Source organism: Gopherus evgoodei, chromosome 11 (assembly GCF_007399415.2).
Source record: "Gopherus evgoodei ecotype Sinaloan lineage chromosome 11, rGopEvg1_v1.p, whole genome shotgun sequence".
NCBI lineage: Eukaryota > Metazoa > Chordata > Testudines > Testudinidae > Gopherus > Gopherus evgoodei.
In genome coordinates, this window is record NC_044332.1 from 34,230,174 (window position 1) to 34,244,921 (window position 14,748).

Below are 14,748 nucleotides of genomic sequence, written 5' to 3' on the forward strand. Positions count from 1 at the left end.
AGCGCCCTAAAGGCTTCGCACGCGCTCCGGCCCAGCGACCTCGGCACCACGCCGCCGGGAGCAGCCGGATCCAGCCCTTTCCTCCCCTGAGGAGCCGGGTCTGTGGCGACAGGGACCCAGCGGCTGAGTAACGGCTCCACCCGGCGTTCCGCGCGCCACTGTATGGACGGCCGTTAACGGGCACGGCTGGAGGGCGCGCGCCTGCGTGTGAGCGCTCACCCGCCCGACTCCCTCCACCCCGGCTCGCAGCCTCTCCCAGGGTGGGAGTGGGGGAGGAGCCGCTGCCTTGGCAGCAGCCGGGACGCGGAGAGTCTCTCGCTTCAGCTTGGCTTGGACGGTGGCGCCGCCATGCTGGGGGCCGAGATCCCCTTCCCCCGCCCCAGGAGAGAAGCGTGGCCAGAGCTGGGGGAGGACCCTTCGCCGCCGGGGAGCAGGGTGGAAGCCTCGGCTGGGCAGGGGATTGCTGCCACCACCACTTCTTCTTCCTCCTCCTCCTCCTCGATGGGGCCGCGGTGGGAGGAGGAGAGGCGGGGGGCGGCCCCCTTGGACAGAGACCCCCCGCGCGGGGAGGAGGCGGCCGGGGGCGAGGAGGAGCCGCTCCTCAGGGGCATTTTCCAGATCGGGAAGAGGAGCTGCGACGTGGTGCTCAGCGCCAGGCAGCTCCGGTGGAGCCCCATCCGGCCCGAGAGTCGTGGGGGTGAGTGAGGGGAGCTGGTGGGGAGGGAGGCGGACCCTGCTGCGGACCAGTGCATCCCCAGCAGCCTTCAATGTGCCTGTCAAGGGGAAGGCGATTTTGGGGCTGGCATAGTCCCCCCCTCCAATCAAAAGTGACTGATAAGTCTTCAACTTGTTAGCGGAGACGATCCAGCCCCAAGCACCGTCCCAGCCTGGCTCCACCCACCCTGATGGCGCATGGGGGACTGTGCATCGCCACTGTTCTGCCCCTTTAGTTGGTCTTGTTTTGAACACTAGCTAAACTGATTGAGGCTAGTTCAGGCAGGGAGGGATCAGAGATGCATGCAAGGGACTGGGTAGCCACAGGGCAGAGAGCAGCAGAGGGAGGAGGTAGTTGCCAGAGTATGTTGGCTACATACATATCAAGTCACTGTAACAACTAAATCACGGCTAAAGTGCCACTTGCCCCTTCTGGAGAGGGCCAAACCGTTGTGTTCAGTTTTTGGACCAGTATCACTTTATGCTCCTGTGGCTATTTCCTTTTCTGCCAGACCACAGATTTTACCTATGGAAGGGGGACAACAAGCCTCAGATGAAATTTTCAGAACAAAACTGCTGAATTTCTAGTACAAGAGGGCTTTTTCTGTGGTTCCGCCTTACAAATCAGTTTATGGAAATTGAAAGTTTACTTAAAACAGGATTACAGTAAATTAGTTAAAAGAGATAATTACTGGCATCTCTCTTCACTTTAAATCTGTGCCAGCAATAAAAGTGAATAATTTAATTAAATAAGGTTATCAGGATCTCAAACCTAAAGCAATGAATCTCTGGGCAGTTTGTCATTATTATAGTATATAAACACTATGGAAGCATGAAATAGTGTGTCTTATAACTTTTAGCCATAGACAGAATAGTAAGAGGATTTTTATTGATTCTGCAGCATCAGTATTTTGCATTTTAATCTAAATGACAGCTGTATATATGATGTATAATAATTTCTTGTGAGATGTGTCTAAGTTTCAGGGTGAGGCTTGTGGATCAAATCCTGCTTCACTTAGCTGAGTAGTTCTTCATATTTCTAGTGTGAGTAAAGCAACAGGATTTAGCTCAGCATCTTTATCTCAGGGTTTTGTGCCAAACTCCTTGATGTTAACTGTGATGCAATTTTAAAGGCAACAGCAAAAGAAATTAAGCTCCAGAAAGTTGTCTCGATAAAACAGTCTTCAGTGAGCAAAGTGTTGAAAAGGACTTGATTGAGTAAAACAAAACCTGTTTTACAAAAGATTTTACAAAAGGAAAACTTTCAAATATCCACGTGCTCTCAGTTCAGAGTTACAGAAAAATGTTTGTTTTTCCAGCAACCTGGCTCTTTCAGCAATTGCTAAATCATAATCTCTGCTCACATCTTCTCCAGTATGTCCACAGTGGTACTCTACTGTACTTCTCTTTTAGAGCTGGCTCTCTAGCAGAAAGCAAATGGTATGTTTAATAAATGCAGAAAGGTGCTTATTGTATGAGAGAAATGGCACAAAATCCATGCTACTGTAATCAGATGATTGCTGTGGCATAGCCAACTCATGCATACTCAAAAGCTATACCAAAGGAATTTTGTGTTCAGCTGTAAAAAAAAAAAAAAAAAAAAAAAAAAAAAAAGAAGAAGTTTGAGACCTGGTAATGCCACCAAATAATCCTGTTTCTCAGGGTTCCCCCAATCACAACAGCTCAAAGCTGTATGAGACTCCTGGGGCATGTGTCTGTGCACACATGTAGTCCAATATGCCAGGCTGCATCTCAGGACTCTTCAAAGTTGTCTGGCCTCTGCTTATTCACCAAATCATCACCATCTGAACATGGTGCCCTTGTGAGTACTAACTTCACTAGATTAGTGGACAGACCCCTTCAGTGTTTGTGTGGGAGTTTCCTTTGTCCACTGTCAGCCTTTGCTGACACTGGTGACGAACACATCTGCCCAGTGATGGGGAGCTCATCTGGGTCCCCTCTGAACTCAAGGTTTGTGGTCCTCAAGGATGTCCTATCTTCATATCAATGTCAGAGAGCTAAGGGCTGTCTGCCTCACCTGTCAGGTCTTCCTATTTCGTGTCCAGGGAAAAAGCCTGTTTGTTCTTACAGACAACACTGTGGCAATGTTTGTTTTACCTCAACAGGCAGTGGGGAGCTCACTCCCTCCTGCTTTGTCAGGAAGCAGTTCACCTATGGAACGTTGACTGAACTTGCGGTGTGAGTCTCAAAGCCTCTTACCGTACAAGGGTGCAGAATGAGCCAGTGGATCACCTAAGCAGATAATTTCCAAGCCAGCATGAGTGGTCTCCTCACCCGGATGTTGCAAGATGAATTTCTCACAGTGGGGGACTGCCCAGATAGACCTGTTTGCAAAGAAGGCTGATAGGAAATGCTCCTTACAAGGCCACAGTCCTGGTTCCATCACAAATACTTTCCTGCTGCCCTGGACAAACAAGCTGTACTACACTTTTCCCACCGTCCCACTCCTACACAGAGTGCTGCTAAAGATCAAACAGGACCAGGCCTAAGTTATATTAATAGCCCCAGCATGGCCTCCCCTTTATTGGATCTGTCATTGGCAGCTCCAATTTCACTCCCATTACACCCAGACTTGATCTCTTCAGATCATGGTTGACTGCTCCATCCAAACTTACGGGCTCTTCATTTAGCAGCTTGTAGGCTCTATGGATAAATTGTAGGGAGGAGTGTTGCTCAGGGCATTGTTAAAAGTATCAGAGCTTTTTACATGTCAAAATAGAGGCGTTTTCCTATTTGGTTGTGTCAGTTCTTTAACCAGGATATACTGGATAATCTCTTGCACCTAAAACAGGTCTGTCAAGGTCCAATTGGCAGCAGTATCAGCTTTCCTTCTGCATGTGGATAACTGTTCTATATTTTCTAATGATGTGAAGGGCTGGAAAGATTTTACCTTCAAATAAGGAAACCCATTACCCTGGCACTTGAATCTAATTTTGTTGAGGCTCAAGGGCCATTGTTTGAGCCTCTAGTTCCTTATTACACCTACCTCTAAAGGTGGCTTTTCTGATAGCTAGTGCTTCAGCCAGAAGAGTGGCTGAACTGTGTGCTCTGACATCTAGACCACCTTATACAATCCTTTTTAAGGATAAGGCGTACTTGCGGTCTCATCTGAGATTTCTCTCTGAAGTGGTATCTAACTGTCATATTAAACAGTTAATTTATTTACCTATGTTTTACCCCAAATCACATGTCAATAAAGAGGAGTAACATCTGCGAACTACACATTAGAAGAGAGTTGGCGTTCTACATAGACAGGTCTAGTTTCATTTGTTAACCCAACTGTTCATGGCCCAGCAGACAGAATGAAAGGTCTCATGATCTGTTCACAAATAATTTTGTCTTGGATAACTTTTTGCATGTGTTTGTTATGATCTGGCAGGCATTTCCCCATTGGGCAAACTGACGCCATGTTCTACAGGATCACAGGCGGCCTCAATGGTGTTCCTTATGCAAGTCCTTTTCCAGGACGTTTGGAAAATGACAACCTGGTCTTCAGTTAATACCTTCTCATCCCATTATGCTTCTGCTGAGTACTCCAGAGAGCATGCTAAATTTGGATGAGTTGTACTCCAATATGTGTGTACATGAACTCCAATCCCTCCTCCTACATTACAGCTTGTAAGTCACCAAGAGTGGAATGCACAAGTGCAATCACTCACAGAAGAAAAAATGGTTACTAACCTTTTGTAACTGCTGTTGTTTGATATATGTTGCACATGTCCATTCCATGACTTGTTGTCCTACACCAGAGTTGTCTGTCAAGAAGGGACTGAGGGAACTTGGGAGCAGCTGGGCCTTCTGTACTGGCACTCATTGGCACGCATCAGCAGAGGGCTCTGCAGCCACCTTGACGTGTACTACTGAGAGAAAAATGTCTAGCAATTCTGCATGGGGCGTATGCACACCAAGAGTGAAATGGACATGTGTAACACATCTTGACAAATAACAGTTGCAAAAGGTTAGTAACCATTTTTCCCCCCCCAGCAGACGTGCACTTCATTTAACTATAGGGTTGGTTGATCTTACTTTAGGCCACTTGTTAAGTTACCCATTTGCCTTTGGAGCCTAAACTTACTGCTAAGTGTCCTCTGTTTGAACTCATCTTGCCACTCTACATTTGTTTGGGGAAAGCAGTTTTTCTGCTATCAGTCACCTCAGCCCAGAGAGTCAAAGAACTTGCAGTTCTGACTTATAACTTATGAAAAAGTAGTTCTCCAAGTATGTTCCAGTTTTGTCCCCGATGTGGTCCCAGCCGTCCACCTTAGCTAGGAAATCTTACTGACCAACTTCTAACATAAACACGAGACCAGATAAGAGGCCTAATGGCATTTCCTGGATATCCATTGAAAACTTAGTCTTTCTTTCCTGAAGTGAAGGGAGCCTTTCATGTTAGCCCCAGGGCTGCTGTCCTCAGGAAGTGGTCAGTTCTCAATGGGCTTCATTGGTCTGTTTCTAAGACCATAATAATGACCATATTGGGTCAGATCAATGATAGCTCAGTATCCTGTCTCCTGACAGTGGTCAGTGCCAAATGCTTCAGGGAAATTTCAAGTGATCAGTGACCTGCCTTGTACAGTCTCAGCTTCTGGCAGTTAGAGGTTTAGGGATATCTGGAGAATGGGGTTGTGTCTCTGGCCATCTTGTCGTCTTCTCTCCTGTCACTTTAGCCTATCCTTTCTTAGGTTCTCCATAGTTACTCTGTCTTCTTGGTTACTGCTAGTCAGATCCATTTTTCCATACTGATAGGCATAACAGAAAATCAGATTTTTTACCTTGTCAGTTGATTTTAGTGATGTAGTAGCACCTGTATGGACACCCTCTCAGGATGTTGCAGTGGAAAACTGGGCTCTGACAAAATGACTAATCAGGATAGTGTGGGCTAACCATAATTTTTCCCCAACTCTGGAAATTGTCTGTTGATGGAGGAGGTAAAATGAGGTGCCCTGCCCAGTTTGGCTGTTACTTTCCTGACTGAGAAAAGGAGGGCTCGCCTATTTGTCAATACTGGTGTTACCACATCAGGGAAAATAACTGATGAAGAAAGAGGGGGAAAGTTTTTTTTTTTCTAATGCTGATCAATATGTAACTTGATATAGTATAGCTGCTCACGCCTGAGCAGCACTTCAGAATCAGAAAAGAAAAAACTAGTTGAAGAATAGATTTAAAAATTAGTTGTGTGTGGTTATTTGAAAACTTTAAAGATTTATAATAGGTTTTGTTGGAAAAAAGTAACGAACAGATAAAGTGAAATTTTAATATTTATGAAAGATACTGGATTAACAGCACTGGAAATGGGACTCACTTGCATATTAGAATAGCTGCAGCACGAGGAATGGCAAGTTTCCCTGGGCTGTTCTCCCAATATATCTTTTCCCTATCCTGGGAAGACTCTTTGTGATTGAAAAAGGACTTTATTCTTTATGTCAGTTTCATTCTTGAGCCTCTTTCTTGAGACTGCCAACAAGAATTTAAATTTGTGATAATTTTGGTGTTGATTTATGATGCAGATGCTTGTCACCTAGGAAATGGACAGAGATTGCCAACTGATTTAATATTGGCCCTGGGTCTAAAACTTTCAGTATCTGTAGATGTGGGGCCTTCTGATTACTAAAGATAATTTTGGCATATTTCTTCATTCTTGAAGACCTCTGGACACATCTATAAATGTGTGGAAGCACTCTTCAAGTATCAGAACTGGGTGCTTGCTAGCATGGGTTGAGTTCTGGGTCTCCAAGATAAAGCATGCATTTGCATAAGTCACTAGACACAAATCAAATAATTTATGTTAGCATGTGACTAAAATACCTGGAGAGCTCAAAGCAAATCTTTTCTATAATACTGAACAACATGTGTTTGTAGAAAGCTTTTAAAAATCTGTAAAGGAATGTTTTTAAAAGCATAATAGGAAGAAAAATGAAATATCAAAACAACAACAAAAGAGTAAGTCCTTAAGTAATAAATGACTTAGAATTAATTCCAAGTACATAGTAGTCTGCTGCCAAAGCTATTTAGGAACAGATGTGGGTGAAATAGATACCAGTAGTCTGTTCAGGACATTAAGGTAAGACATCTGGCAGTCTATCGCGTAGTCAAGAATAATGGAAACAGGAGTAACACCAAAAATGGCCCTTCAGTAATTCACAATTTGTAAAGTTATTAGTTCAAATTAGAAGCTTTTGATTCGGCTGCTGATATACAGAGAACATTTTCTTTAATATTTGAACTAGTGGGTTATCTGGTGTCCAAATACAAATGTCATAATGTATTCAAGCGGTGGACATAAAAATGAGTAATACTAGATACATCTGACAGTCAGCTTTGTATTACATGGTTTAATTTTAATTTTTAAAATTATCTGAATATCTTTAGCACTTTCACACATTCTAAACTTTTAAGACTCAGCTATTTCTTGAGAGAAACAAAACATGATTTTATATTAGTATGCCTTATGTATGTCCTTTTTGTTTAATAATGTATAAATATTCATCTGCTTCTTTCTGCACATGAACATTAATTTATGATCTTATTTTTATAAGATGGAATGTGCTGATAAATTTTAAGACAAATTTTCATCTTTTGTTATCTTTTGCCATTTCCAGGCTTTACTTCTTTGATTCTCTTAAGTGTGGGAGCAGAAATTGAGTAGAATTAATAAACTTTGAGTGCATGCTGGTGCTTGTGTCTAGATTGTGCATGCATTACAATTTTATGCATACAGGCAAGAGAGAGAGAAAAATGAAAAAAAATATAAATACAAATTTCTGTATTAGACCCTGGCCCTACAAACATACGTGTGCTTAAGTTAAGCAGTTGGGAATATTCATGCTTTAAATTTAAAAGCAGCAAAGAATCCTGTGGCACCTTATAGACTAACAGACGTTTTGGAGCATGAGCTTTCGTGGGTGAATACCCACTTCCTCAGATGCATCTGAGGAAGTGGGTATTCACCCACGAAAGCTCATGCTCCAAAACGTCTGTTAGTCTATAAGGTGCCACAGGATTCTTTGCTGCTTTTACAGATCCAGACTAACACAGCTACCCTCTGATGCTTTAAATTTAAGTGCTTTAAGTTTTAAAGTAAGCATGTGATAAGGGCATGCAAGGTTGGGGTCCTATGCTATTTGGATTTCAAACAGTCGTGCACTCATAATATTTGGATTTCAAACAATGCAAGGGAACTCTAATTTATTGGAATTTTTTCAAAACATAGAAATAGTTCTGTTGGACTTAAGTTTAAAACAACAACTCCTCCTCCCCACTCCAAATGCCTCCCCTTTGTTTTTATGAAATTTAAATCTTGGACAAATCTTAAAATGAGTGTTTTTCTGCACTAAGGAATTATTAGACTTAACTATCTGTAAACACTGTAAATGGAAAGATACTGTGGTGTTTAGATGTGCTTGTAATTATTAGAACTGGGAGCACTGGCTGTTAGGAGTCTGAAAGGACAGGAAGGAGGAGGGAGGAGTTGAGGAGGCTGAGTGAGAGTTACAGAAGGTGCAGCAGCAGTTTGGTACAGAGGATTCCACTGGAAAAATAAAGTCCTGTTGAAGTTGTTAGTACCTTGCCTGATTGATACAACAGATACTCTAGTTGTTACACTAGTTGAAGTCATGACTTGCCACTGGTGGTACTTTTGTGAGTTTTTGTGTGTGCATATAAGGGTGGAGAATATCAATAATAAGTATGTCGAGAGCCAGAATGTGAGTTCATTGTTGGATAATTTTGCTTTGTATAGAGTGTGTTTTGGCCCTTCAGTTTTTGTCAAAATATGTTTATCAGCATTTCAAAACCGTTTGAAGAAATCCTGGGTGAAATCCTGTTCCCACTGAAATAAGTCACAATTTTGCCATTAACTTCAATACAATCAGGATTTCACCCTCTGATGCTCTCTTGGTTGAACTGTGAACCTTACTGGAATAGCATAGGATCAAGGACATAGGCAATTACCAGCCTGTGTAGATAAACTCAAATATTGCAGTACAAGTTGCTACTTTATTTGTAAGTGAGAAAGCTTTGCTCTTTTTTTCCAAGTATTCCTGCCCCCTTCCTCCCCCGGTCCGTATTGTGCTACCAAGGCCGACATCTTCAGATAGTTGGTTGGGAGGGGAGGAGTTAGTTTCACTTCAATTGCAGCAAACTAATGCATTTATCTTTTGAATTTGGAGGAGAATTTTTCTGACATGCTAATCAATCTTTCTTCCATTATGTTCATTATTTAAAAAAACCTATGGGCCAAAATTTACCCTTGATTATATTCATTACATCTCCATTGAGTTCAACAGTGTCTTACCTGAAGTCTTATAGCTAACAAGTAGGTTGTGTTTCTGACTCCATGATAGAAGCTTTAAATTCAGGTAGTTCATAACTCTGATGATGAAGCCAGTCAGATTCACATGAATGGATTTGTTTCTTAGCTATTTCCAAATATTTCTTAATGCCATATCATTCAGTGCTAGGGATTTTAGTTCTTAGGCTTATTGAAGCCCTGGCCCTTCTGTGTGCCTATACTTTAACTTTTACTGTCACTTTCATTCTGACCAGGTTACTGATGTGAGTTGTAATATTTTCAAACTTACTTCTGTACTGATAAGTCTGTTCCTCACACGTAAAATTAAAAATCTCCTGAGTATGTTTTTTTGTGTAATTTTCTTCTTTTTTAACTCTATTTTTTTCCCTCCAAATACGTCCAAAAAACTTCTGTGTTGGCCAATCTGCATTTTTTCATTTGGTGCATTCCCGTTATAAATTTTCAGATTGAGTAGTTTGAGTGTACTGTACAAAACAGTAGTAAAAAGAATGATTGGGAAATGGTGCATCTGCTTTTGGGTTCATTGTGTTCACCCTTAAGTTTATCTTCCTGTAATATAGGCATGTTTTATTTGTTAACAATATACATTACAAAACAGGAAATAATATCTAAGTATGTTTGCACTAGAAAACAAGAGAAGTAATCAATAGACATAGAAGAAATCTTGTTTGCTTGCTGTTTCATTGATGCAAATTGCAGTGATTGCAACTTTTTGTCTTTTGGAAAACAGACTTTATTTTTATTAACCACAGTCCTTAAAAATATTTTTATTCACACCAGAAGTATTTACAAACAAAAGTAAATATCTGAAAATTCTGTGAACTCTGAATAATATGCATTCTTGTGTTCTCTTTAAGCTGTATTTTAACCTTGATGGATCATACAACTTGTATTTTTCTCTCAACATACTGGCCCCCATTTCTACTACTTTTGTGTGGGTTTTTTTTTTATCTGCACATACTGTTGCAACATAATGTGTTGAGTATTTGATACATATATTATCATATTGCCATAAGGAGCTGCTATTATTTTAGAGACCAACTGGTTTCATGAGAGTGTCAGATTTCTTTCACATATGCCTATGTTTTTGTGCAGATGACCCCGAAGAACATCTGTTAGTTTTGTAGTGGTATCTGCTGTTTCCTTTTAGAATTTAACCTTTTTGTCAATTGTCGGTAGGACTCATACAGAATTTCATTATGGGATCCTTTCTAAATTGATTTCTGTTCCACAGATATTAGCTGTCAAAGTTCTGAGCTAATTGTGTTCTGGCATATCATGACAGTGAGTGCAAGCGTGAAGTGGATTATAAATGAAACTTTAAAAAATCCTCTCAGGATCGCTGTATTTTGCAGTGCAGCTCTGTTATTTAAAATAAGTGAATAAAACACCGTCTTTTAATTGGTATCTCTATATCTTTACTAGTCAGGTAGTGTATTTGCATCCCCTAATACAGTGGTTCTCAGCCCTTTTCATACTGTGACATTATGTTACAAGAGAAAGTTTTGGAACCCCTTTCTTAATGGTTTTGGGACCCGCTTCCATCTAACCATAAAGAATGGTAGGATGGTCGAGACCCTTCAGGATGAGAACTTATGCCCTAATATTTCTCTTAAGATGGTATTCCTTTCATCCGCATACTTCCTGAATAACTGGGATTTACATGGATAATGTGTAGGAGAGCTGGAGGCAGCAATATCCATACTCCCAACTTTTGGACTGGTTGCAGGGACGTTAGCTATATGTTGTGGATCCGGTAGCCTCTTCTCTTGTCTGCTCTAAACATTTCTCTCTATGTAAAACGGGAGTGGGGCTCCCTCTCTGACATACATGAAAAATGTTCAGCCAAACTGTCTGACTTTTTTCTCCAAAATCTTCAAGTCATGAAGTTGGAACTTCGTAGGCATATTATTCGCAGCCAGGACATCAGAACACACTGCGTGGTTTTAAATCAAATGATGTTAAATCATATATTTGTCATCATATTTCTGCATTTCTTTCTGAACCTTCACTGGAACAACTTGCCACTGTTTTTCTCATAAAATGATCTATCTTTCAGAATAGATGGAAAGATGTATGCATTGCAGCCACATGAGTCTCATCAGTCCTTGGGCTTGTATATATTCCCATCTCACAAGAGCACTCCTTTAAGAGAATATTGACATCCCCAAGAACAAGCAGTCTCACTGACTCCAATGCCACCACAGAGTGAAATTCTGTAATAGCTAAAGTAGAGAGCCTGGTGAAAGGGTATAGTGTTATACCAATCACACTTTAACTCATTCTTGAGTTTTCTGGATGCAGGGCCTGCAACAGAGCCAGTCTCTGGGCAACATAACAAGCACAGCTGGCTTATAGTAGACTGCCTGATCTGCTACACACTGTCTGATTGGTTGGAGGAGTCAGCAGAGCAGCTCTTAAGCCCAGCAGCAGTTCAGTGGCTGCTCAAATTGTCACCCACAGCTGTGATCACTCCTGTGCCTGTCTTTCCTCACTCCAGGTAACCAATTTCTGACCCGTGGCTCAGATTCCTGACCTCTGACTTCAACTCTGATCCTTGGCTCTGGCCTCTGAGGGTAGTCTACATGGCAAAGAAAAATCCTTGGCTGGCTTGTGCCAACCAACTCGGGCTTTCTGGGCTCAGGCTGCAGGGCTGTTTCATTGCTGTGTAGGCCTCCAGACTTGGGCTGGAACCTGGGCTCTAGAACCTTCCAAGCTGGGAGGGTTCCAGAGTTTAGGCTTCAGCCTGAGTGCAGAAGTCTACACAACAATGAAACAATCCCGCAGCCCGAGCCCAGAGAGCCCAAGTTGGCTGGCACGGGCCAGGTGCCTGTTTTTCTTTGCTGTGTGGTCATACGCAGATTCTGGTTTTGACCCTGGGCTCACTCTGGTGCTAAGTCTGGGCTTCAATTTCTGACTACTAACTCCTGCTCTGACCGTTAGACATGACTCCTATTCCAACCATTAGACATGACTGCCCACATCCTGGTCACGTGACGCTGGCCTTGATATAAGTTCAGGCAGTTCTGACTTTAGCAACTGTGATCTCACATACATCTATCTGTAATATATATATTCTAATATTGAAACAGAAGGAGAACACAGTGTGGTAGGATGACATCATTTTTTCAATATGATTTTTGGGAGGGACCTGTTATTCACGAGTGGCAGAGATAGGAGTTACATATATCTTTCCAATTGAATGAGTATTCATAACCCTTTTGCTGCCCCGCAACAAGATATATTCTGCAGTGCCACCTATTTAATAGTGCTTTACAAATGTTTAGAGATTATTTATAAAAATTATTTGGACATTTTTATATACAGTTGCTTATGAAGCCTAGTGTCTTACTTTGGGTTTTATACTGTATGGTGCAGAACACTTGAGCCACATATACTTCAGAGCTTTGCTAATATTAATGCCAGAATGTTCAATACCTTGCAGGATTGAGTCCCATTAACCAAATTGTTACAGTGCTCAGAGTGAGCCATAAAAACCATTAAAGCCATCCTAAAATACCTTTTATATACTCAAAACAGGTTGCAATTTCAAAGGCTCTCATGGGACTTCCTAAACTGGGAGTGAGTGCTAGGTTCCTTTGAAAATTTGAGAATAACCTCTTTACAGTAGTGCAAAGGTCTTGTTTCTAGCCCTGCAAGATCATGAAGTAACACAGTATAAAAGGAGAAAGTGTGTATATGCAGAAGACCTCAGAACTGGTATAGGACTGAATCTTGCTGATCAGTGGACTTGGGGTGGGGATAACTTTTGGGGGAATGGGGAGATATTCCACAGTTCAGAGGAGAGAAGCAGGGAACAATTCTATGGCAGTATTTTTTTTAAATTTATTTTTATATGTGTAATTTTAATTATTCAGTCCACTTTCTGAAGCAGTTTGAGTTTAGAATGTAAGAATATGTGTTTGGGTGAGGTAGAAAAAGGTGCATATAAATATACTTGCCACATGGTTCTGCAGTTTATCACATGGAAATCATGTATGTGTATGTGTTGCAATTCCTAAACAAATAAGGCAGTTTATAAACAGAATTAGATCCCTGACTCTGATTTTCCTGGCTTTTGTCTATTTAGGCTACATAAATAGCTAGTTACTTAAATGGCTTTCAGTATGAAATTAGTTGTCACTGTTGGTTTATTTGAACTATGACTATATATCTTTTCTGTCAGTTCATATACTCAAGTGAGTGTAGGAAAGTGTGCTTAGCCAGGTTTTCTAAAGCTCTGGAAATGCAAAGCAACAGATGTTATGCTCAGCACAATTGCATGTATCCTGGAAACAAATCTTTATAGAGTACAGACTGATTCATAGAAAAACAAAAATTTGCCATACAAATGACAAAGTTAAAGGTATCAGCAGTAAATACTTATGACTGAATATAATGCTGTTTTGCAATATTGTACCTGAATGTGAACTTTTAAAAACATAAACATACACTAGTAGTTATAAAAACATTAAAAGGAATACATAGAGTTCTATGGAAAAAGACGTAGTGACATATCTTTATTGTATTTAAAATAGGGTTATTGTAGGGTGTTTTTTTTCATTTATATTAATTGTTGTGATGTAGCTGAAATGGAAAAAATATACCTAATGAAAATTCTTTTTTTTAAATGAACTGGGGGGAACAAGCTTGTGTATTACATGTTTTGCTTTCTGTGATAGGTTTTATTTACTATATTATTGCAACTTTGTAGAAAATTGTTTGCATGAGTAGATAGGATGTCTCAGGATAATTTGCTTTTAAAAACTTATGTAAAAAACACATCCCACCCTTTTTAACATATAGAGGAAACTGCATGACAGAACTAGATTACCATTCTACTTTTCCATCTTTTTAAAGTGACTTGTAATAGCTAGAAGTTTAAGTCAACTCTTCAATAATAGAACAAATGAAAAATGTAGTGGTCTTTTGTTGTTTAGTTCAGAGTGAGGTCTTTCTCTGTTCCAGTTCCAGAAAAACAGCAATTGCCCAACCCTTCCTCTGGAGGAGACAAGCTGGGGCTTTTGGCTGTCAGGAAAAATTGTAGGGGCTTCTTTAATAGTTCCCCCTCCCTTGGAAGGGAGTTGATGGGGTGGGGGAATTGAGGCATCCCCTAAAGAAGCGGAAACAGCCTCCCCTAATGTCTGTTACAGCAAGGAGCTGAATCCTTTTCCCCAGCCCCTTAACCCTCATACAAGGAAAGGGTGGAGGGGTCCCAGCAATGGGCTGGGGACTAGCTGTGGAGGGCTTTGGGGCTAACAGCAGCCCTCCACCACGTGGAAGTGATTCAGGAAGCAATTATGACTTGCACTCTGAATTGTTGCTGACTAGTTCCCAGATGAGTTAATACAGTTGCAGCCGTATGAAGGGCGAAAAACCAATCTCCGTAAGACCCCACTAGAAATATGCCTGCTGGATAATGGTGATTCCCTGTTTACAATTACATTTTGAGACTTCTCAGCGACTTTTTTAATACATTTAGTGTATGCCATGTTAATTTTATATTCTAGTTTTTTTGATCAAAATGTTGTCCGATAACAAGTCATTTGCTTTACAAAAGTCCAGCTGTAATGGCTGTTTCATTACTTTGCCCGGAATTGATGTTAGGATTAAAGGCCTATAATTACCTGGATCATCCCATTTACCCTTTTAAAGAATTGCCACAAACTAGCTTTCTTTTGGAATTTCCCCAATGTTCCAAG

At 41.0% G+C, this 14,748-nt stretch overlaps 1 protein-coding gene across 4 annotated transcripts in view; it reads left to right on the forward strand.

Moving 5' to 3' along the window:
* Positions 1 to 237: 237 nt before the first annotated feature.
* CERKL (ceramide kinase like) overlaps positions 238 to 14,748 on the forward strand; it is a 102,269-nt gene continuing 87,758 nt past the window's right edge. For all 4 annotated transcript variants that reach the window (XM_030580059.1, XM_030580062.1, XM_030580061.1 and 1 more), the window contains exon 1: positions 238 to 697. In XM_030580059.1, coding sequence (XP_030435919.1) covers positions 349 to 697 — 349 coding nt within the window. In that variant the 5' untranslated portion in view covers positions 238 to 348. The remainder of the gene's footprint in view (positions 698 to 14,748) is intronic.